This window comes from Camelus ferus, chromosome 26, assembly GCF_009834535.1.
Source record: "Camelus ferus isolate YT-003-E chromosome 26, BCGSAC_Cfer_1.0, whole genome shotgun sequence".
In the NCBI taxonomy this organism is placed as follows: Eukaryota; Metazoa; Chordata; class Mammalia; order Artiodactyla; family Camelidae; genus Camelus; species Camelus ferus.
The window spans coordinates 1514681-1540790 of record NC_045721.1 but is presented as its reverse complement, the minus strand read 5'-3'; the positions used below and the strand labels follow the sequence as shown (position 1 = coordinate 1540790).

At 40.8% G+C, this 26110-nt stretch overlaps 1 protein-coding gene across 1 annotated transcript in view; it reads right to left on the bottom strand.

Moving 5' to 3' along the window:
* Nucleotides 1-26110, bottom strand: part of PSD3 (pleckstrin and Sec7 domain containing 3) — a 526938-nt gene that overhangs the window by 69430 nt on the left and 431398 nt on the right. The window contains 2 exon segments of the mRNA XM_032468468.1: nt 1808-1878; nt 25268-25461. Coding sequence (XP_032324359.1) covers nt 1808-1878; nt 25268-25461 — 265 coding nt within the window.

Genomic DNA, 26110 nt, shown 5'->3' with positions numbered 1-26110 from the left:
CTGCAGAATGGGAGAAAATATCTGAAAACCATATATATGATAAGGGGTTAATATTCAAAATATGTAAGGAATTCCTGTAACTCAATAGCAAACAAAACCAAATAACCTGATTAAAAAATGGGCAAAGATTTTGACTAAACATTTCTCCACAGACAACACAAATATAGTCAACAGAAATATAAAAACATGCTCAACATCACTAACGATCAGGAAAATGTAAATCAAAACCACAATGAAGTATCATCTCACACCTGTCAGAATGGCCATTAAAATATTTTGCATACTTAACCCAGAAAATAAAAAGTGTTGACATGCATGTGGAGAAACTGGAACTCCTGTGCATTGTTGGTAGAAATTTAAAATGGCTCAGCCACTATGGAAAACAGTATGGAGGTTCTTCAAAAAGTTTAAAGTAGATCCACCATATGATCCAGCAATTCCATTTTTGGGTTATTTCCTATCCATGGGAACTGAAATCAGGACATCAGAGAGATAGCTGCATTCCCATGTTCACTGTAGCATTATTCCCAATAGCTAAGAGGTGGAAATAAATAAATGTCTATGGATGAATGAATGGATAAAGAAAATGAAGTAAGCGATGGAATATTACTCAGTCATAAAGAAGAAAATCCTGTCATATACCACAACATGGATGAACTTTGAGGACATCATGTTAAGTGAAATCAGCCAGTTATAGAAGGACAAATACTGCTTGATGCCACTTACATGAAGTATCTAAGAGGGTCAAACCCAAAGAAACAAGTAGAATGATGGTTGCCAGGGGCTGGGGAAGGGGGAAAATGGGAGACTTGCTATTCATTGGGTGTTATTTGTCATGCAAGGTGGAAAATTTCTAGAGGTCTACTGTACAACACTATGCTTACAAAATTAGTAACAATGTACTATGCTCTTAAAATTTTACTGAGGGTAGATCTCATGTTACATATTTTTTTATCACAATTAAAAAGAAAAAACATTTTGCTAACAGCCACCATGGAGGGCAGTGTTGTTACTGCCTGGCCTCGTATCAGCCGTAATTCCAAATTTCCCCCTTCACAGTGGGACCTAGAATCCCGTAAGGCTCTAGGAGGTGGTGTGTGTACCTCATTCCAGTCAACACACAACTTTCCCATCTCCACTCATACAGAGCTAGGGAGGCGGAAGGCTTCAGGGACTGTCCTTCAAAGGTCAGAGCATATAAACTTGATCCCAAACTGATTTCCAGATTTGGGGCCTGGAAGAAAGAATCCTGACAGGACACGGTCTGGTCAAACTCCCACCCAGGTAACTGGAATACATCTGCATTGTTAAGTGCAGGACTTGAATGAAAACGTGTTTCCAGACTTAGGGAGGATCTACATGAAGATAAATAGGTAAATGAAGATATATTCTTACATAACTAAATAAATGAGGGCTGTAACTAGTCTATAATGTAAATGCCCATCGAAACAAATGCTACCGCAATCTGCATAGACCATATGAAGTCGAATTTATCAATTTATATTCAAATTTTCTAATTGAATGTAAGTAGAACACAGCTAACCCATTCCCTCTGATCACACAAACATATATAATATTCTATATTTATAAAATGTTATATATATATATATACACACACATATATAATTTCCAAAATAATTTTTTTCACCAGAAACAAAACAAATCTAAAAACAGAATTTAGACATCACTTAAACAGCCTTTGGGGTGTTTGACGTGGCCTCTCTGTACAAGGTGAATTTTTTCTGGACGACTTGTCTATACCTGCACAAAGTTTTGTAAGCTTCACTTTTAATTGATTTATTTTTACCTTTTGCAAGTAAAGGACTGTTCCCTTTAGTACAGCATAAAAGGTTTTCCATCCTCGTTTTCCTCTTGGAGCTGGAAAGAAAAAAAAATTTTTATTTGGCGTAAGTTCACATTTTAAAAAGAGGATGTAAGAGGCCAATATAGTGACTGTGCTTCAGTGTTCCTCGTTCATTAGCTACCAAATCTAGTAACAATGAGAACTAAAATTTTCTTGAGCCTTACTATGTAACAAGCAGTATTCTAAAAATGTTTTCCATTATTGTCTCATATAATACTCACAATAATCCTGTGAGGTAGGTACTACTACTCCGGTTTTGGATAAAATTGAAGCCCAGAGAAGTACCCTGGCTCATGGCCATATAAGTAGGAAGGGGAGAAGCAGTTACATGAACCCCGGAAGCCTGGCTCTGTGGTCTGCACTCCAGTAGCAATGACTTAAAGACATACTGGAAATACACATTAATCCACGGGCTCACAGAGCCTTAACGGCTTCGTCAAAGTTTCTACGAGTCGTAAGAAAAAAGTCTCAGAATATAGAAGGACTTTAATGTGAATGCCTGATTAAATTAGGAAGTGCATTATTCTCAAGCAAGTCCTTTAAATTTCCTTTGACTGAAGACTGAAGAATCCTTAGGCTTGGAAACTAGGTGACTAGCCACCTACAGACACAGGTGCTCCTGCCAAGACCATACTGAGCTATCCACCCGGCAAAAAAAGGACTCAAAACATCCGCTCTGCAGGTTTCCAGGGGAAATGAAAAAATTATCCCATCTGTTTCCCCATGTCAGGTTGAAAAGTGTGCACTCAAAAATAAATGATCCAAAAAAAAGTATACCGTAATCTTCTTTATAAAGAAAAAAGCCTGGCTACTATCAAGAAAGCCATAGATCATTCTGTGTGTGTGCGCGCACGTGTGCGTAAAAAATAAATGCTGACTGTATTGCTCAATAGATGCCAAGTTCTGATACAGTCCATGTGAGAACAGTGCACGCACAAGTGCCCTCGGGCTGCAGGAGCTGCTACGGAGCAGGGCCAGAGGCAGCCTGGTGGGTGGAGGCACCTAACTGAGAAGCAGCTGTTTCATCAGCCCTTTTCTCAGACCTTTCCTCTCACCCACCAACCCTAGCTCAGTATAACTCCTGACTAGTCCCCCAACCTCTCAGGACTTCAGCTGCTTCACTTTGCAATGTGGATAATTCGCATAACTTAAGGCGAAGCACTGGCTAATGCTAGAAAGGAACTTTGAGAAGTGCTTCTGTCTTCCATAGGAGGAACGCGGGTCCTGGATTTGAAAGGCTTTCCCCAAAGCCCTAAAACTAGTTTAGCGGCATCTTGAGATTCCTTCAAGTCAAAGATCTACAAATCTATTTTTCTGTCTTTCAAGTAGAAATCTACCTATGAATCTGTTACCAAAGCTGTTGCCCCAGAATCATACCCCTGCCTCTCCCTTGAAGGGAAACCAATTACTCCTAAGTTTCAGAAGGAAGCTACAAAGAGAAAAAACAAAACAAAACAAAGAAAACAAGAACTGGTTAGAACTAACTCAGCCCAAGATGGTGGAAGATCTGACTTCCAGTGGACCTTGAGTCTCATTACACGCTCTTTGTAATACCTCAGCATGCTAGATGACACATCCACCAGCACAGTTGACAGTTGCCATGACAACAACTAGACAAGACCATATAAAGACTGAAAAGGATAGTTCCATCAGTTCCTAATTCAAACCACACCTCTGTTCATGAATATCCCTCCCTCTCTGTTCAGTTCCCTCCCATTTACGTTGACCCTCATATACATATATATGGTGTCTCTACCTGGACGGGGCTGGGAAGTTGATATGTGAACCAAGTTCCCACTTCTCCATTCTTTGGCCATTGAATAAAGCTGGTGCGGGTCCAGTCTCAGCACTGGCTTCATTACTGGCTGTGCAAATCTGAGCCGAAAAAGATCCTCCCTGGTTTAGATAAGGGGTCTCAGCCCAGGCGAGGACCCTGGCACAGGTCTGGTTGACCAATTTGGTAACGAATTCAGGTATAGGTTCACAAAAACTTTTAACAGCTCTTTATCGTTACCACCCTAGGTCTACTAGAACAGATCCCAAAGATCTCTCCAACTGAACTATGATTTAAAGTCATCCATGGGTGACTAAGGCTGCGTCACAGTGAGCATTAACCCTGTATTCCATGCTCTGCTTTTTCAGCTCCCACATTAGTTTAAAACTTAATCTTGCTTTTGGTCAATTATACCTTAGTTGTTTAACCCACACCATTTAACCTACACCAGAGTGCTAAAAAATAAGGTACTATTATTACAGCCATTTTTCAGAGGGGACAGTGAGCGCAAATGAGTGGAATTTCGGGAAGAAAGGGACCCTTGTGCTGGGAACAGGGTGGGACGGCCTCCTCGAGGCAGCCTCAGCTGCCCCGATTTTAAAGCCCCCCCCCCCCCACACACACAGTGCTGCTACGGCTTTTGTGCCCTTGGTGAGGCTCATCATGTGAAACACAAGGGCTGAACCCCAGTGAACGAGGAGCAGTGCTCCTCATAATGACACCTGCAGAATGAGTTAAACCTGCTATCACAGCACACACATTATCAACTACAGAAGACTGGGGAAGAGTTGTAACTGTAGGTACATAATGAACAGTGGCGGGGAGAATGAGATTACTGATTCGAAACCCAGTGTATCCCACTGAAATGCTCTACTTACAGGGTCGTAGGGAGTTGGTAGGTAGGTGTCCTTTAACAAATACCTGGGTGCCTACTGTGAAAGGTGTTCGCTGAACTTGACCAAAAGATAATTCTGTGCAACAGACTGTGCTTTCATGGCCATTTTTAAACGTGCATAATCAGAGTCCAAAGATTGTGTTCCTTCTTAAAAATACTAGCATCTTGGCACATTTAAATTCTTATTATCTGCCTCCAACCTTACATGATAAGGGTGTCTATTACTTTAGTTTTGTTTACTACTGAAATGGACATTTTCTAAAAATTGCCATTGTCTGCTGAGATTTACCCTCATGTTTAGTATTACCTTCATTTGTTACTTCTGTACCTCGGGTTGTTCTTGGAGGCCATTTTCAACTGCTTCTTGAAATCTATACTTAGACGTTCCTTTAGTGAGGGTCTTTTGGTGGAAAATCTTTTTCTATTTTTTATGTAAAATGTCTTGATTTCATTAAAAATTCTAGGTTGACAATTCCCTTTCCTTATGAAGATAGGACTTCATGTTACGTCCAGGTGTAGGTTTCTTTACATTTCTCCCGCTCTGGGCTTCCTGTGTTTCATTATATGATTGAACACTGACTCTGTCGTCTGCTCTACTGAAACCTCTGAGCCTCTAACTTCTCACTCCATTCCTCAGGGGTCCTTGCTGCTCCTTCACACTCTGTCTTTCTGTGCTCCGTGCTAAAGTCAGTGTGTGGTTTTACCTCCAGTACTCCCTGGGCACCCAGAGCCCCAGGAGCCCTGAGGACTCAGCAGCCCAGGCCTAGCTCACCTCCTTATATTTGTACTCATTTCCTTTTCTTTGTTATAGGCTCATAAATTCATTTAAAAAGTGTTAAAAATATTTTAATCACTTTTAGATGTTTTACAATGTACGAGTTTTGGAATCTGTAGGCCATCATATTGCCAAAAATAGAGTCTCTAGTTATTTTTTCTTTTTTCAAAAAAATTATTCACGAATTTTATAATCTAGGATTCATCTGAGATAGGATATAGGAGATAGGAGCTGAGGACAGGATGAGAGAAACCAGAACAAGGAAAGAAGTAAGGAAGGCTATTACAATTGTCCCCGTGTGAGCAAAAGGCCAAAATATGGACAGAGGTGCACACTAAATTAAGATAGAGAAATGGAAGGGAAGAGGGAGGCAGCAGTGTTAACAGAGCACTGACACTGCCATGATCTGAGCACTGGGCGAGCATTACAACGTTCTGTTTGATCCAAACAGCCCTTTCAGTTAGTATCACTGCTCTATTCCACACTGACGTCTCCCTTGTTAACTACACTTGAAGTTCTGAGAGGTGGAGTCACTACCGAGGGGGCTGCCTATGTATGGATTTCAGAGTTACCATCCAGGGCAACTGAGAGGAGGAAACATGTTCTATGGGTACATTAAGGGGAAACTCTGCAGGTGACAATCCTTTGCCATGGTCAAGGGAGTCACTCTTATAATCTCCATTTTGCAAACGTGGAATCTGAGAGCCCACTGACCTGCAGTACTTGGCTCCCTGTTGCACTGGTCTGGTCATTTTTAGTCTGGTTTGTTAAGAAAGACTAGTTAAGTCAGATTCAGGGACAATGACTTGGTGAACTCTGAGACATAAGGATGATATTCAAATTATTTACGAGCTGATTCAGCATGGACTCTGACTTATCAGGAAAAACAGTGGCCAAGAGGGACGAAGGGACACCCATGACAGTCGGTTCAGCTCAACGAGCACACACTCTCCCACTGTCAGTCCTGGCTGGGGGCTGGGCCCCATGCATGGTAGGTTAAAATAAGAAGCAAAAAAGTCAACAGGCTTCTGTGACCATTCCACATTTTACACACACACACACACACACACACACACAGAGTACATATTTCTGCAAAAGAGAATTTGGCAGTTGTTCCAAACATGAGTGATAGGGGAACGATCATTAAATCTTCAATATTCTAAACCAGTTCTTATAATTTTCTGATCTCATCTTTATTATACGTTTGAAGACATCTTCTTGGAAATATAAAGTACAATGAACAATATTTTGGCTTCAGTGATTACCACTCATCTTTAAAAAATACTTGCATTAGCGAGAGTGAAAACACAGGCTGTCACTCTTCTTCCATAAAGAGGAAGGTATAAAATATTCCTGAGCGGTGAAATAGTAAAGAGTAATGATGGATATATGCCAGAAGATAAAGTTACTTATTTTTTTAATCTGCCAAAAGCTTAGACAGCTTTATGCAAAGGTTTTTATTTGCATGTTATACGCTCCAACTTTAATTTCTTCTGAACCGAGCTGGGAACAGATTGGGTTTAAGATCCTACTGTTCCAATTGTTTCTGTTTCCGTCAAAATCTTGTCCTGTTTTTGACCACTCCTTACTCTGGGTCCCTTGATCATCTCCTTTTTCCTTTTCTTCAAGTTTCATATCAGAAAGACTTAAAAAGCACAGAAAGACATAGTACGGGGCAGTGTCTATTTTTTCTTTAATCCACTAACCTTTCTCCCCTGTCTGTTGGCTTGAAAAACATTCTTCCACTGCCCCAGTAAAATGACAAGAATATAATTTTCCCCCCAAAGGGTGCAGAAAATCTGTAAGCCATATCCACACTAATGAGAAAGAATTTTCGAGTTATGTCCTGAAGGCTAACCATGCAGTCCCTGCCAGGCGAGGAAACAGGGAAATGTGCGGATGTGAGGACCTGTGCAAAACACCTTCAATTTCCCTACGTTAATGGAGAAAGACATTTAAGATGCAATGCGACACCAACGAGGGCATTCCAAAATAAGCCCGACACTCTGCTCAACTTGGAAGCGGAGACGCGCTCAGCAAAAGCCTTTACACTAGCACAGCTGGGACGCATCTGTATGCGTTTGTAAAAGGCACAAGGCATTCTGGAGGTTTGCTCCCCAAGGCATTCTGGAGGTTTGCTCCCCAAGTGACAGTATCTGAAAACGGGGCAAAATTCTTAAAGTAGCTCTCTTACAGGATGAAGAGATGTCACCTTGGTAGGAAGCAAGCTCTTAAGGTCTACATCGCTGAGGCAGTTTAAGGTACACCCCAGGTTGGGGGGAGATGGCTTTCAGTGATTAGTGTACATGAATTTAGATAAATTCACAGATGACAGCCCTACAAATCATTACGTGAAGTTAAGGGTAATCCTTGTATATTTATCCCTAATGTCTTTTCATAAAATATCCTTAGGCACCACCATATGAAATACTATTAAATCTTAACTGAGTAACTCAAACACTTATAGATTACAGCTTAAAGCAATGGAACCCAAGCTGTGAATAACAGAAGTCACCCCTGGGAGGTAAGTCACACAATATTAATCAACTGATAGTGAGAATTACCCCCAGGTTTATAACAGAGTGATAGAAATAAAATAGTGCTACGACTGTCATATTTCTAAATCATTTATCTTTGAAACATTTAAGGTAATTTATATATTTTTAAAAAACCAGTTAATCTTTATATTTCTCTTTACGACTGGGAGTTGCTACAAGCAGTCAACTCTATTTTATGAAAAGAAAAACTGGGGCAGCCTTAAAGGAACCAGAAGTACAACCTATAACTATTGTTTTTCCCTAGAAAGTATTTCCTTCTTTTTATAATAGAAATAGGCTTATATTATTAGTAGAGAGCAGAAGTGAAACACAAGAGAAAAATGGAAGAATTCACTATCCAAGGTGTCGCCTGGCGGGCTGATGTTCACTCTGGATGTGGTTCTACCCCGTTAAGAAGTCAAGATTCTTACCCCAAATCGATCTTTCTAGAATGGCAGAAAGTACTCTGAACCGAGAGTCAGAAAACTTAAGATTTGATTCACACCCGATGTCTACCATTTCTCTGATTTTGGACAAGTTGCCTAACATCTCTGCTTATAAACCTATAAAATGATGCTACCCATACCGTAATTACTTGACAATGTTGTTACCTAAAGATCATTGGGACACAGACCCTACCCCTAAGGAGTCCACATACCGAGCTCACATTAACAGTGAAACTTAGTACAATGTGCTAAGCTGTAATAACCAGATGAAGCTTGGCACGAACCTAAAAAAATCACAAGGAGGGTTTCAAGTAGGTAAAGAGAGGAGGAAGTCATTAATTCTACTAATGAGAAGGATTTAGAAATCAGAGAAGATTTTAAATGAGGATTAGGTTTTCAGTAGGACTTTGAAGGAAAAAAAAAGGAGGGTTTTCTTTTGACCATCACCTTCTACAGGATATTTGGACTAAGACACTGAATCAAAACATGAATGTCAGTTATGGAAATCTCATAACACTGATCACCACTGTCCTTTATCAAGATGATTGGTGGACAAAAGCCAACATGGTATTTTGTACAGAGAGCACCTGGTTTGAAATTCTGGTTTTATCTGAGTGACCTTGGGCAAGTCACTCAGCCTCTCCATGCTTCACTTACTTTCTCCGTAAAACAACAATAAAATAGTACTTACCTCAAGGGTTATTCTAAAAATTAGATAAGTTAATATACATTAATCTTTTAAAAGTGTATTTTAAAAATTAATTTAGGGATATTGTATGCTAAAAGAAAATGCATCCAACTTCTAGACTAAACCACAAAGACTTACTTTCAAAATTCCACTCATGTATTCAGAAATTTTTCTTTGTTAAAAGTCAATACTTCGAGAAGAAACCCTCCCAGACATTACTGATGAATTTTTAATAGAAAAGGGGTAAACTTTCACCCTTAATTTAATCGGAGGGAGGATGGAGAGCAGCACATTCATTAACATATATATTGTTTCTGCTTTGTCCCAGGCCCTCCCTGACACTGGAGACATCAAACATGAACGCGAATAAAAGTGAACAATGGGAAAAGGAACGAAGGCTGAGGGAGAAATTGTTACCCACGTAATAAGCTATACAAATGTACAAATCTAACTTAGAACAAACATCTTCCTCTGCTCGGCTAGGAGCTGGTTTCACTGGTAAACATTACTAGGAGCACAGGGAGAATTTAAACTTAGACTTGAGCTAAAATTAGAGAAGAGGGCAGAACACAACGAGAGCACCATCGTGAGTAAAGGTTACAGTAGAAGTATGCAGCAAGAAAGACAAAAATGATTCAGAATACATCGTTATTTTTTCAGGAAAAAAATACTGGAGTCATACAAATGTTTTTAGCTTTGATAAATGAACTACAGCTCACATTTTCTCCAGCTGCTCTTTCCCCAGATACCTTCATGACTTGCACCTTCACTTCAATTACATCTCTGCTCAAATGTCGCCGCATCCAGGGTCCCCTCTAAGCACCTTGTGCAATATGGCACCTGCCCACTTCCTTCACTGTCTCCTCACCTTGGCTTTATTTTTCTCTGCATCACTTAACCCGCATGTCAAATATCACCTATTTATTACTGAATTCCCATTATACTAGAATGGAGCCCCTGAGCAAGTACTCTGACTTGCTACTGTGTCCAAAGAGCAGATTAAAAATCCGAAAAAGAAAAGCAATCACATGTCCTAAGTCACCATGTGGATGACGCAACTCAACAAATATGACAGATCATTTTTTAAAAGTGTTTTCTCCATCACTTAGGTGAAACACGTTAGGAAACTCAGGTTGCTTAAACAGCAAAGAGGAGGCAGGATAAAATTTTGATACAGACTATTTCAACAAGATAATGTTAGATATGGAAATGAGATCTCAATAAAGACCAAGGAACAGGTACAGCTTCACAAATTAGTTTGGGTTTTCAATTAATTAAAGAATGGACATCTGTGGAAAGGGACTTCAAAATTCTAGGCGAGAAAAATCATCTCATAATTCTTTTTTAAAAGTGATGTGTAATTGACATAACAATATATTAGTTTCAGGTGTACAACATAACAACGATTCAGTATTTGTCTATATTGCACTATAAGTCTATTTAACAACTGCCACCATGTGTTGTTGCAATTTTTTTTCTTTGATGAGGACTTTTAAGATCTACCTCTCTTAGCAACTTTCAAATATGTAATACAGTGTTATTAACTATAATCACCATGCTCATAATTCTTATAAACCGAAGGAAGATGCTGGAGGAGACTTGCTGCTTTTAATAACCATCTTAAAAAGCTGGACAACAGCAAAATATTACTAAAGTTCAATAACTTTATTATACGTGAGAGGTATGAACACTGAACGCGAAGAAAGTCAAGCATACTGTTTTTCACAATTTCTTGAGCAGTTTACGGAACTCATTACAAAACTTTAGAGAGTAAAGTCCTAAAATAAAAGGTAAGGTTAAATCATGACAGCCCATCTGAGAAGTGCAGGTGACTGCTGAATCAGACAAGTAGACACATTAAATGACACCAAATCAGGTTTTTTCAACTTCACAGGTCCCTTATGACCAAGAAACCAGAGTCAGAGACTCCACTGAGCATGCATTTCTACAAATAGAATTCAAACAGGCTGCTGTAACTGTAAAAGAGCGCAGAGCCCACTGACACCTTTCAAATGCCCCTGGGGCAAAAGCTAGAGCAGGCCAATAAAAATAACTCCTAGTGGCAAGGAAGGGCAGCCTGCAGACCCAGTCTATTCTCAGGGAAGGCCTGCCCTTCCCCGACTTTAGGAGCTTCAGGAGAGACCACCAGCTCCTTCTGAAACGTGGTTCCTGGCCCTTACTACCTGGCTGCTCACATTGATGCCAGAAGACAGCCCGTGGCCCTGAACTGCATCTGCACTGACGCCACCACGCGTTTGACTCCTAGCTTGTTCAGGTCAGGCCAACCTCTGCCATTTGTTTAGACGTCCAGGGCTCTGAAGAGCTGCCCCCTCCCACCTTTCTACACAAGGGCAACCAGGACTGCATTCCCAAGAGCACTGCAACAAGCGGTCGTTTCACCAATTTTAGCACTGCTACAACAGCGTGAAACACTCATCACCCCTCTCAGGCAGCCCCCACCCTCAACTTATTTATGGTAGGAACAGTACCACAACAGCCAGGAAGCAAACTTTTAAAGCAGAAGGATAATACCCACCATCTTATCCTAAGCCATCTTAGAAAAGAGACAACAGGCCCCAAATGGAGTCACTTGTGCTAAGCCCGCCTCACCAGAGCGAGGCTGAATACCAAACCTATCGCAGTACAGCCTCCCTGAGAAATGCAGTCTGAATGAAGCGGCGAGCCTCGAGGTTTCTGGACAGCGCCAGAGGGGAGATCTGCCACACAGGCCTCTCCACGCCCCAGGGGAAGGTGAGGCACCTCCCTCTCCTTTCCCCTTCCCCTCCTGTCTATAAAAGCCTTTCACTTTCTGCAGCCCCTCCCAGCTCCTCTCTGCTTGTGGGGACACTGCCCACCTCACCAACTGTTTAATAAAGCCAGTTGTATCTTCCAAATTTAGGGTTGGATTTTTTGTTATACAACGGTCATTATTTTTTTATTGGTAATCATGCTATGATGTTTTTGTTTTTCCACTTGGCATTATTTTGCAAACATTTTTCTGTATTTTTAGACCAAATTATGCTTCATTAGGACTTTAAGTATTTCATTATATAAACGTTATGCTCGAATAAAAAATGTTTAACATTAAATATTGATTTTCCCTGATAACATAAGTTGTATTGTCCAAACTCAATGGCAAAAATCAATATAAAATAAGGAAAAATAACAGGAAAAAAAAATCCACACATAGAAAAAATTTGAACTCACCAGTCTAACCACTAGAGACAATATTTTGGTATATAACCTCCTAGTCATTTTACCATGCACACATCTGTCACACAATTGGGATATTATATATGTTTCTTTTAAACATTTCTACTTATATGTCATTTAAAAAATGATTGCTTTACCACATTTTACTCAATAAATCTTTTGTTGGCCATTAAGCTGTTTCTGAGATGGTAATGGTGAATGATGCTAACATTCTGTACCTAAAATAACAACTTTTAGGTTTCTCAATAACAATTTGGTCCTTTCTAGGTGCCAGACACTGTACTAAGCACCTTAGCAGGTGCCCATTCTCACCTTAAGGCTTTAGCACTACCTACCTGCCTCACTGGAATACTCTTACACGTGCTCGCTGTGTCTGAACATTTTATGACTCCCTTTTGTAATTCAGCCCTCAGCTGAATGATGCCCACTCAGGGATATCACCCACCTCTCCTTATTCCCCATGAAGACTGGACTGCACACAGCTGGTGTTTGAAAGAACTTTTTAAAAAGAATCAATGACCTATCTAGTTTCAAAGCTCAGATTCTTAATTCTGTACTACTATCCAGTGATAAATTTTTTGTACAGAAATTTCTTTTTTTTTTAAGAAAAATATGGAAAATTTTATTTGAGCCAAATGTGAGAATTATAACCCGGCTTTGAGCATCTCAGAAGCTCTGGGACCTGTTCCGCCCGTCAGGCATCAAGGCACAGATATATCTTGTTCATAAATTTCTATCTATCAAATTATATCTTGTTCATAAATTACTTCCTTTAGGAAACCAACATTGTATTTCTAATTTCAAATTTTCATCAGATTGCTAGAGAATCTGATACACTACAATAAATAATAGACATGAAGATTATTTTCTTCTTTCTCCTAAATGTTAACTACACTGAAAATAAAAGCAGAATGAGTCAATAGTACAAATGGAATAATTTCTAAAAATCAGATGCAGTGAAAACTGTGCATTCCTCTTTTAGGAAGGAATATGCAGATTCTGAACAGATTTTTTGGTACTAAAAGATTAGTTTCTATTCCACAGCCCTTGTCAAAAGCACTGCTTCTGAGGAGAACGGTGGGTGGCCTCTTTTAACCAACTGTCCTCTACCGCAGGAAAGGCTGGATTTCAAATTAAAGACATGAGCCGTCAAAATGGAACTTAAGCACTCCAACTTATTCTTTTAGTCTAAATGTAGAATTGTGAACACAGTCAAAATGCCACCAGAACTAGACTACCACCAAGCTCCTCCCCGAGGACTTCAGTGGTGGCCCCTCAGCCTCGTGACCATGGGCTTCATGACACACCCTGTTGCCCCAGAAGGCAAAGTGGCGAGGAGGTGGGGCCTTAGCCCAGTTTTAAAATAACTGCTTTGCTTTGCCTTAGACTCAAAGGGTCCTTCTCTAACAGGAGACACTGTCTTGTGGGGAAAAAACATTCCACTTTTATTATCTCTTAATTACAGTGTTCCCAATGTTACACAATAACAAAGAATTCTGCCTGCATTACCATTATAAACTCTATTTTCAGTATGTGTGACTCAGAATACCATCTCCTCTCTCGAATTTGACATGCGGGACTAAATTTTCAAATCTTTCACTGCCAGGCAATTGTGTAAACCCTCTAGAGGGAGTGAACCCCCCTCAACTTTCTCAAGACTTACCTGACATCCAAAATATTTAAAATGAGATCGAAAATATGAAGCAGATATGGTCCTCACACTGTTAAAAAGCAATTAACATTTCAATATTTCAAATTAGAAACAAACCTCAGGTGGGTAAAATCACTGAAGAATCTGTACTTGGAAATGTGATTAAAATATGTCAAAATGATTACAGTGATAAGTCCACACAATTGCCTTCTTTGATTTGCTTCTTTCCAACTCCTCCAATCCCATTTTCCTAAATAAACCACTTTTTAACATTTGAGCTGTTTCTCAGGGTAGCTAATTTGCATCATATCCCTAAATGATGTGCTGTAATAATAGACTGTGAAATCCGCTACTGATTTGTTACTGAAAGAGATGAGGGTCTAGCAAATTGTAACTGCTTCACTCTAACATCTGTATGGCTTTCTACCTGCATCTCCAATGGTTGTCTCAGGAGCTTTCAGAGCATGCTGACAGCATTATTTTCTGTTTCCTGGGGAGTAGGCAGCCCCTTTCACCTTCCTCTAAGAGCCTGGGCTTCCCCTGGGCTCTCCGCTCTACTTTTACCCCCCAGATCCTGTCATCTGTACTCTCTCACAGGGTCAAAGTGGACAACATTTACATTCTACTATGTAACCATAATTACATCTTTTGTATTTCTAAATGTAACAAACAAAATTCTATTATTATGGTGCAAGTTTTAAAATATTACACTGGTGATTGCTAATTTTTGGTTTGGGGTTTTGTAATAATTATTTTTCTTGTGGAGATTTCAAGAAAAGTAGCCCCAACTGCTTCTAAATTTCCCATGAAATCAGGTGATCTCTCATGTTTTAAAAATTTTATGATAAAATCTTAAGACATTGGAAGGTTATCAAGAGCAACAGTGAACACACACGCACCATCACCTAATTTAAAAAATTATCAGCAGAGCTGAGGTGCTGGGTACTCCTCACGGACTGCGCGTTCTCCCTGCCGGAGGTGACCACTGTTCTGTATTTCATGACTTCTATATGTGAATGTTTTCCTATTAAAAACAGTGCCGTACTGCCTGCTTTAGGGTGTTACTGTATGTGCACATTCTTCTGCAAATTGCTTTTTTTTTCATTCAACATTACTTTTTGTGGGAGTCACTCATGCTGAAAATTGTAACTTTAGTCACTTGTTTTGTCACTGTTAACAGTTTTCTATTATATGAATGGGAAACCCATTGACTAAGGGCCATTTCGGTGGTTTTATTTTGAGCTATTACAATGTTCTCCCTCTTAAAAGATGGTAGATATGCACCTGGGATTGAACGAACTGAGACACAGGTGTAAGCATTTCCAACTTTACTGACTATTGCCAACTGTGGTGACACCACTGATGCTCAGGTTTACCGATGCATGGAAGAGCGCTCATTGCTCTAAAATCCTTATCAACATTCACTCTTTCAAATTCTGGCCCATGTGACATGTGGAATGATACCTCATTGTGTGTTTACTCTGAACGTCCCTGATTACTGGTGAGGCTGAGTGCGTCTTCATATATGTATTGATCACCACAATTTCTTTTTCAGTGAATCATCTGTTCTCATTGTCCATTTTTTCTATTGGGTTGTCTTTTTTTGGAGGGATGTTAATCCTTTATTAGTAATATACTATAAAGTATCTTCTCCCAATCTGTAGATTGTCTTTTAATTTTTTAAAAGAGAATTTTAATCGAGTAAGTCTTTACTATTAATGTAATCATATATGAATATACCCTTTTATCATTTTTTCCCCTAAATGTTAGGAAATCCTTCTTTAACCAAAGATCATTAAGGTGTAGTTTCACATTTTCACCTAAAATTTTAGATTTTGTCTCTCAAATTTTTACCTTTAATCTACCTGAAACTGATTTTTTAGTGGGGCTGATGTGGGAAACACATAAACACACATAGCCCCACAAACCACATACCCCCCTCTATATGCTCTCCACCCAGACCCACATATACCACATCCACTCATCCCCTCCACACACACCACCCACCCACCTACCACATACACACCACACCCCCACGTACCACACCCCCCACCCCAGCACCATTTAATGAACATTTCTGTGGTCCTTAATCATCTGAATTACTTCCTATACTATATAATCAAGTTACCATAAACAGTGGGCACTGCTGCTTCTGGGTTCTTTTCTATTCCACTGTCCTTTGGATGTCCTGTTACCTGGGAGGACGTCAGCGTGGTCCCAACTGTTCTTCTCCCACTCAGTTCAGAATGTTCTATGTGGTATCTTAGCTAACAGTATTCTGTATTTCATCTGTGCTGTGCATTCTAGATTAAAATCACTCTCTGTATGGTGCACCTAAAAGTAAGCTCCTGAGAGAGGCTATGTTTAACACGTGTCTGGTCTCAGGTACCTGAGGAATGTTTAATTCTTGCAAGAAAAAAACTCATTTCTTGCCCCTCGGCTTACATAGGCTGTGGTAGTACAAACTAGACAAGCAGTTCACTTCCTGCCACGATGACACCACTGAAGTACAGATACAGCCCTTCACCTGGTCTCGTCCGTCTGTCCGCCCCCATCTCATGCTATTCAGTCTCAATTGGAGGTGGGAATGGGGGAGGCGGGGCGCAACCTCAGAAGACTCTGGGGCCAGGAAAGTAGCAATTATGCATGAGGAGGCCTGGCATGACACCACACGGCATTGCGGAAACTGGTCAACCAGAAAACGCATAAGTTCGTGCAACTCATTTTACAAAAAAAAGTGCTGCGGTGGCCAAGTAAAAGAAATGTTCAGACCCCACTGGCCCTAGCTTGAGACCTCTATCATCTAAATTCACACTACACTGTGGCAGGCTGCCCCAATCACACAAAAGACGTAGAACTTAAATGTTTCCTAAACGCGTTTTCTCAGGGATGCTGCTTTTAATAATGTGCTACAGTTGGTCTGGTATAATCAGATTTGAGTCCCACCAGATGTCCTGATACTCTACATTACAGCTGTGGCTAATACATTTAAGGTGCATTTCCTCCTCAGGAAAAAGGGGTAGTGATAATAATAATAACACCAACTTCATAGGGTGAAGATTAAATGAATTAACTCACGAAATGCTCAGGATAAAGCCGTCATATTGAGTAATCACTTAATTATCACTGTTACTTATCATCATTTAGACATTCATATTTTGAGTACCTTGTTTCCAGTCATTTTCTTGATTTCCATAAATATCTTGCCTCAGGTTAACAAGACAAAGAGCTTATACTGGATTTTTTTCTTTGTTCTACCAATATCCAAAAGATACATTTTGTTTTCCAAATTTGACTGTTCAAAGCTTTCTCTTAATGTCAGATTTAATGGGTCTGGTAAACACATACTTCCGTGTGAGAGAGAACATTTGCTTTTAATCATGATTTGTCTCCTGGAGGCAAAATTTCTGAGCTGGGTGTATCTTTAGAATGTTAAATCAATCAATAAGAGCAAAGAAACTTTCCAAGTTTTAAAAATGTCTGTCTGAGGGATTATGAACACAATCTGACAAATTTAGTCCTGAGAGTGAACTAAAAAAATGAAAGATACAAATCTTGAGTTGGACCAGCTCCTTTAGAGACAAGTTAATCAGAATTTTAATCCTTCCACAGAGCTCTGACCCATCTTCACTTACGAAAAATTTTCAGTACATCTATCATCACAGCAGCTGCCCACGTTTACACACACGTAAAGAATGCAACACAGCCCTAGCTATACTGAACATGATGAATTCAAATAAATGTCTACAGACTTAGCAGAAAAATATGTCCCAAAGGCATCATTAAACAGGTTTCTCAGAAATTATGTGGACTGTCTATTCCAGAAAAGCTCTACTGTTTTTACTTTTTTAATGTACTAGAAATGAATAGTGATATGTTTCAAAGCACATTAGACATGAGTAATATAAAACATATTTCAAATTTGCTTACGGTGACCACCTCTCAAAACAGAAGGGCACGTTCAGAAGCAGGACAGGCACTGTACGTTCCTCAGAAGCAGCAGTCCTCAAACACTGATATAAGCCAGTTCAACCAGATATGACTGGAGTCCAACAAATGGGATGGGGGAGCATGTAAAGATTAGCTGAGAAGAAGACAAATCTCGTTCTGGGTCTCCAAATACTTCTCTAAAGAGTTTGATGGTACTCAGATCCCTAGAATTCCTTATCACTTCCATAGCTCAGTAAATATTAGGTCTTGAGGTCTGAGGCAACTAGAAAGAAATTTCTTAACAAGGATCAGCAATCAGTTTATTTCCAGTTATGCCCATTAAAGATTGCCTGGTACAGAAACTGACCTCCTATGACCTCCATAACAACTAAAAAACAACACAATATATATAAAACAGAGGTTTTCAGACATTGTACAGCAGGTAGCTATGGACTGTGCCCCTACAGAGAAAGGAACAAAGCCCAGGTTACTGCCTGGGGGAGTGCCTACGACCTAGCAGTGAAAGAGGGGACCCAAATAGAGCTGGAAGCCATGCTGGGTCGAGCAGCTAAAGAGGGAGTTTGGTGAGGCTGAAGTGGCTAGAATTTGTGGAGCAAATTTGTGGAGCAAAAGAGAGAGAAAAGCTGCAGAGAAAGACAGCTCTGCAGATCTGCAGAGGGATCCACGGGCCCCGGCTGGAGCACTGATCTGAGCACATGTGAAAGGCATGGTCCCAGTGCACAGGAAGAAAGTGGTGGGATGAGCAGTTTTAAGAGCTCACACAGGGCTAGAAATAGTTTGCGTTCTCGTCAGAGTGGAAGGACTTTGTAACAACAGGGAGTTGAATAGAGTCTAAAAAAGAAGAGTAACACTTTAGTAATGGAGCTAATAAATGTCAGGATAAAGGCTGCCCTGGATCCACCACAGCAAAGGGTAAAGGCAAGTCTCTGAAGGGTTCAGTTCATCTGCAAGCTACTTACCTGCACAACAGAATAAAACCCAACATTCTTTGAAGGAATAAAACTGAATCCACTCTGAAAAAAGTCACAACGTCTGGCATGCAAATAAAAATCAGTAGGAATGCAAAGAATGTTAGAGTCCCAGAAAAGATAGGGAGAAAGGGATTGAAGAGAAGGGCCTTAAAACAGCTATTATAAATACAAGAAATATGCTCAAGGATATTAAGATAAAAACTTGATAAAGGAGAGAAATGGATGATGTAAAGGTTTTACACTAGTTTCAAAGATAAAAAGTACAGTATATCGAATAAAAAATACTGTAGTAAACTTGAATATACAGCAATAAACATTGTTAAAAATAAAGTACTGAAAAAATAAAAAAAGAGTTTGAAAAAATTGAGCAGAGACTCAATGAGCATTCTGTATGTCTAACATACAGGAATCTAGAGTCCCAGAAGCAGGAGTGGGTGCTATAAAAATAATGGCTGAAAAATCTACAGAATTGGTGAGAAATATAAACTGATAATATTCAAGAACTTCAAAAATAGCACAGGGAACTATATTCAGTATCTTGTAATAACCTTTAATGAAAAAGAATATGAAAATGAATATATGTATGTACATGCATGACTGGGACATTGTGCTGTATGCCAGAAACTGGCACAGTGTAACTGACTATGCTTCAATTAAACACACACACACACACACACACACAGAGACAAGGAAAACATAAAGAAAACCACAGTAAGGAACCTCATTATAAAACCGCTGAAAATCAAAGGTAAAGAGAAAATTTTTCAGAAGGGGAGAAGACCACACTAGGTACAGAGGAACAAAAGTGATAGCAGACTCTTTATCTGAAACCACACAGGGCAGAGAACAATGGAACAATATTCTCAATTACTGAAGGAAAAAGAAAACACTGCCAAGGAATTGTATTCCAGTGAAAATAAATTCCTAAAATTAAGGCACAATACAAACTTTTAAATAAAACCAATAAAACATGAGGACAGTTATACTATATGAGACATCTTGAAAGAAATTGTTAGAGCAGGGAAAAAAATGATACTAAAGAGAAATTTGAAACTGCAGAAAGAAACCCAGTATACCAGGAATGGTCAATATGTGAATAAAAGTAAAAAAATACAGTTTCTCAACCTTTACGAATTGCATAAAGAATAAAAAATTTAAAAAGAATACATTTCTATTTAAAGAAAAAATAATAACAATGCACTATGAATTTTACAATATTTACATAATTAAAATGTATGACAATAGCACAATGCTGGCAAACAGAAAGAAGTAAACTGCTATAAAGATTTCAAACTACACGTGAAGTGGTAAAATTTGAAGGTAGACTGTGACAAATTAACATTATACTGTAAACCCTACAGCAGTCACTAAAATTATGAAGCAAAGAGGCAGAGCTAATACACCAACCATGAAGACAGAAACACACACACACACACACACACAATCCCAAACAAGGCAGGAAAAGAGGAAAAAATAAAAGATGGAATAAGTCAAAATCAAATAGCAAGAAGGCCGACTTAAACTCAACTATGTCACGACTACTTTAAGTGCAAATGGTATAAACACTTCAATTAAGACAGATCAACTGAATAAAAAGAAAGACCCACCAGTATGCTGTAATAAACAATTTTCAAGACAAGATCATAGATCAAGATTAAAAAGCTAGAAAGGATTTCTGTATATTATGCAAAAAATGAAAAGAAAGCTTGAATCACTGTATTAATATTAGGCAAAGTAGATTTCAAAATAAGGAATGTGACCAGGGATAAGAAAGTCATTTCTTGACAGAGCGATTATTTTATCAAGAGGTCATATCACATATGCACAGCTGGCAGGAATGCAAAGTGGTGTGGATGCTTTGAAACACAGTTTGGAAGTTTCTGATAAACATAGACTTAGCACACATCCCAGCATCTCACTCCGTCATGGAGTGGGATGCTCGGAAATAAGTTAGTGCCCAGGCAGGTGAATCACTGAGCAGCAAATCTGACCCCTGGAGATGGAAGCCGCAGCTGGACCCAAGGGGCAGAGAGGAGGCGCTCTGCGGCTATGGATGGAAAACTGTACCACGTTTGGCAAAAGCATCGTCTGAACTCAACTCAGGAGCAAGGGTGCTGTGCGTGCTGGGAACAGAGCTGAACACTGACTTCGTTGTCTACGAAGGAGAGCGCCCTCTCTCTTAGAACTGTATCCTACCCCTTCTTGAGGGAACTTGCCTCTCGCCAGTGCAAGCAAGTGGGTGCTGTTAGTCATAGGATTCTATCCCCTCAGTTATACCAACCAGAGTCCTGCCCCAGAATCTACGATGTTGGAAGTGAGAGAAGGAACTCTTTTTGATGACAACACTGAACACGTGCTTTCTAGTGCTGCTAATAATCACGTATCTGGCCACATGAGTCCCCTTTTCAAAGAATAAAGCTGAAGGGCGTCCCCAAGATGATGGAGTAGGGAGCTCCTGAGCTCACCTCCTCCCACCAGCACACAAAATTACAACCATTTATGAAAAAGACTGGGACCTACCAGGAAAGATCTTCTACAACTGAAGATATGAGGAATGAACCCCAATGAGATGAGTTTGAGTGGCGGAGCCCCTGCAGGGCCAAGAAGGAGACCCCGGGTGGGCGACCTACAAACAGCAGAGTCACTACAATGACAGAGGTTCTCCACAAGGAGTGAGGGGCCCGAACCCCGCATCAGGCTCTCAGCCACCAGGAACAGGAGCCCCAGAGCACCTGGCCTTGAAGGCCAGTGGGGTTGCATACAGGAGACCCAGAGGGCTAGGGGAAAGAGACCCCTCCTCTTAAAAGGCACACAAAATCTCACATGCTCCGGGACCCAGGACAGTAGTCATTTGAAAGGAGCCTGGGTCAGACCCACCTGCTGATGGCAGGGAGCCTCCAGGAGGGGCAGGAGGCCCGTGCAGCTTACCTTGGGGACACAGACACGGGGCAGCCATTTTTGGAAGCCCCTTCTTCCACATGGACACTCTGCTGGCAAGTGCCATTTCAGAATCATCCCTCTAACTCCTTAGCCTTGGATTCAGCCCTGCCTCCGCCCACCAGCCTGAAGGTACCGGTACTGGGATGCCACAGGCCAAGCAGCAAACTGGTGGGGGACACAGTCCCACCACCAGCAGACAGGCTGTCTTAAGACATCCCTGAGCCCACAGCCACCCCGAACACGGCCTCGTCCACCACAGGGCCCAGCACCCAGCCCCACACACCAGTGCCCAGGCACCAGACCCGGGAACCCCAGGGCCCTGCAGCCAGAGACCCCACACCAGTGAGCAGGCACCAGCCCCAGGATCTTGTCCCACCCATCAGTGAGCCTACTCTAGCTTTGGGACCACCCTCACCTTTCAGTGAGCAGACACATACCCAAGAAAATCCACAGCCCCAGAACCTGTGGATCCCGTCCACCCACCTGCAGGCCAGCACATGCCCTGGGACCATCCGGGCCCCAGCCCCTGCCCACCATCAGGCCAACACCAGCTTGGAGACACGCTGGGCCCCTCAGCCAGCTGCCCCAGGAGCCAGCCCCATTAACCAGTGGTTCAACACCAGCTCTGGGACCCCTGGGTCCTGCAGCTAGACTCCAGGACCTGACTCTGCCCACCAGTGGGCCAACACTAGCCTGGTGGCCCACCAGGAGTGAGGCAGTCAGCCATCCTGTGACTCAGGCCCACCACCCAGTGACCAGCAACCTCTGCATGAGGAGGGCCAGCCACGTCTCTGTGACTGCCCACAACAGTCAGCCCGCCACGACAGGACCTACACAGCCCGCGTGGGGGCACCCCTAGAGCATACAGCTCTGGTGACAAGGGGGAGTGTGCTGCCAGGACACACAGGATGTCTCCTACAGAAGGCCATTTCTCCAAGGTCAGGAAATGTGACCCACCTACCAGACACATAGAAATAAAACCAGCAAATAAGGCAAAATAAGGTGACAGAGGAACATGTTTCAAATAAAGGAACAAAATAAAACCCCAGGAGAAGAACTAAGTGAAGTGGAGATAGACAATCTACCTGAGAAAGAGTTCAAGGTCATGATTGTAAAGATGATCAAAGAACTCAGGAGAAGAATGGATGCACAGGGCCGAGAAGTTAGACGTTTTTTAACAGAGTTAGAAAATATAAAGAACAACCAAACAGAGATGAAGAATACAAAAACTGAAGTGAAAAATCACTGCAAGCAATCAAGAGTAGACTAAATGATACAAAGGAAGAAGTCAGTGAGCTGGAATACAGAGCAGTGGAAATCACCGAAGCAGAACAGAGGGAGGAAAAAAGAATAAAAAGAAATGAGGACCCTTTAAGAGACCTCTGAGACAACAGCAAGCGTACTAACATTCACATTGAGGGGGTCCTGGAAACAGAAGGGAGGGAGAAAGGGGAAGAGAACACATCTGAATACATAATAGCTGAGAACTCCCCTAACTTGGGAAAGGAAAGAGACTTCTTGGTTGAGAAATCACAAAGAGGCCGAAATAAGACCAACCCAAAGAGGACCACCACAAGACACACTGTAATTAGAATGGCCATAATTAAAGATAAAGACAGAATATTAAAAGCAGCAAGGGAAGACCAATGAGTTACTTATAAGGGATCTCTCGTAAAACCATCAGCTGACTTTGCAGCCAAGACATGGAAGCAACCTAAGTATCCATCAACAGATGACTGGATAAAGATGTGATATGTATGTGTGTATACACACACACACAGACACATACACAATGGGGTACTGCAATACTACTCAGCCATAAAAAAGAATGAAATGTTGCCATTTTCAACCACCCGCATGGACCTGTAGGGTATTATGCTTAGTGAAGTAAGTCATACAGAGAAAGACAAATACTGTATTTTATCACATTTGTAGACTCTCAAAAATTAAATGAATAAATACAACAAAAAAGAAACAGACTCACAACACAGGGAACCATATTCAATTTCTTGTAATGTGCTGTAATAGAAAAGAATTGAAAATATATATATACATGTATATATATATGTATAACTGAATTGCTTTGCTGTACACACGAAACTAATACTGTAAATCGACTGCAATTCAATAAAAAAATAAGAATAAAAAAAAAAAGAAACAGACTCACAGATATAGAGAACAAACCAGTGGTTACCAGTGGGAGGGGGGAGGGGCAGGGTAGGGGTAGGGGATTAGAAGGTACAAACTACTATGTGTAAAATAAATATAATAAAGATGTGTTGAACAGCCCAGGGAATTATAGCCAATATTTTATAACAAATATAAATGGAGTATAATCTATAAAAATTTTGAATCACTACATTGTACACCCGAAACTAATGAAATATTATAAATCAACTATACATCAATAAAAAAAGAATACATGTAATATGCAAAATAAGGTAGAGAAGACATGCAGAAAATGTCCTGGAGACAATCCTTCATCTTCAGATGTGTCCTTGCCCTTTTCCCCTTAACTGTTAGAGCTACTGTCACTGGCCACCACTAGAGTCCTGACGCCCGCTGTTAGAGAAGAGGAAGTAGTCTAGTCGGCTGGTGGAGAGGGTGCACAGGAAGCATGGTGGGGATACTCCTATGGAACTTGGAAACCGTAAGTCAGGGTCAAAGCTCCTCTACTACAATGTTTCCCTGGACTGTGCTCCAAAAGAATATGCTAATACATTACAAAAAAAGCACCCAGCCACAGAGGGAAACCGCGGCACTGGCCATCCCACACTATGTGTCGTCTGTGTCTGTAGGTGGGCAGGGATACCCTGCAGGTGTAGCCTAATTCTGAGCCTACAGACCAGCTCATCATGGCCTGTTCAATGTATCAAGCTGCTATTTCACACCCCGCAGATTATTATGTAAACATAGGAACATACTCCATTCCAAACTTCCAACATTATGCGTCAGTAGTCAATCATGTGTCATGTTCACAGAGCCGTCACATGGGACCCAATCAATTTTGCAGCATGAAGTATACCTCGCCCGTCTGTCCCCCACAGCGGACAGTACTCCACATGTGCCTGGATCCCAATTCCATCCCTCCCCGCTTGGTCTCAAGGACCTTACGCTATTTATCATTCTATGTGTCACAAATTCAGCCTTTCCTTCAACCACCAGAAATGTAAACTCCATGAAGACAGGGACCTTGTCCATCCTACACACTACTAAATTTTTGATGCCTAGCACATAACAACATACTCAAAATTATTTGTTGAAGACAAAAATAAATAACTGAATAAAGGTTGGAAAAGAATCATCTGTAAGAAGTCTTCCAGTTTGGAAGTTCTGTAACTACCTGGAGAAGACCAGGCGCCACAGTATCTTTCTGACCAAGGGTGAGAGGCTTTATCTAACTTCAATAACACTTCTCTAGATAAACATAATATAATTTTTCTTTATCCCTTGACTTTACTTCAGGTAAATTCACTGCAAATTTTGAGCCTACTTTAAAGGAAATAAAGGAAATAATAGAGGAAATAAATGAAATAGAAAAATGTCAACAAATGATGCTTACTCTTCTTCCCATCCATATCTGCGTGGATCTTCCGGGCCAAGAATCCACTTTTGTACACAGCAGCGTTTGGGTCGTGAGGAATGTCCAAGAATGGGTTGGTCGTGCTCCCAATACGGCTGAGGGTCTTTGGATGTGTTCCATTAGCTTTCTCATCAGTACCTTCTGACGGAGACTTTTTTTTCTCTTCATCATCTCTAAGGTGAGAAAACACAAAGATTGAACACAGACGTTGAATACTGTGAATAACACAACGTTTAATGAACAAAGTTATTTAGTGTAGTAAACCATTGTATTTTGTAATGGACTGTCAGTCTTGGTAACAACCACCACGATAAGAATGGCTGTGGTTCACTAAAGGCCTCTGTGTGCCAAACATTAGTAATCATGACAGTCCTGTTAGACTGACATTAGTACCCTTGATCATAGATAAGGAAATAGACCTGAGGTTAGATAAATACACCAAACCACAGATCTAGTGATTAAAGGGAGAAACAGTGAGGATATGACTGAGAAATCTCTGAAGCATCTGCACTTTCCACCCACTACAGTTTGTCTTCTTTCAAACAAGTGGAAGTTCTTTGGCAGAGATCACAATTTTGATTTCTGCACAGTCCAGCATGGTGCCAAGCATAGAGAATACAACAAATAATGGATTAAGTCCAGTGAGCAATATTGGACTGTATCTGCCAAATAACCAGGTTAATCTCTAATATCACCACCTCAGGTAAAGCTACCAGTGGGTTAGGGTGGTGGCGCCGTGCACAGCGGTTTGGAATCTTATAGCTACTCCTTTCTCAATCACCATAAAGGGCGGGCATCCTGTCACCAACTGAGAAAGCTGCT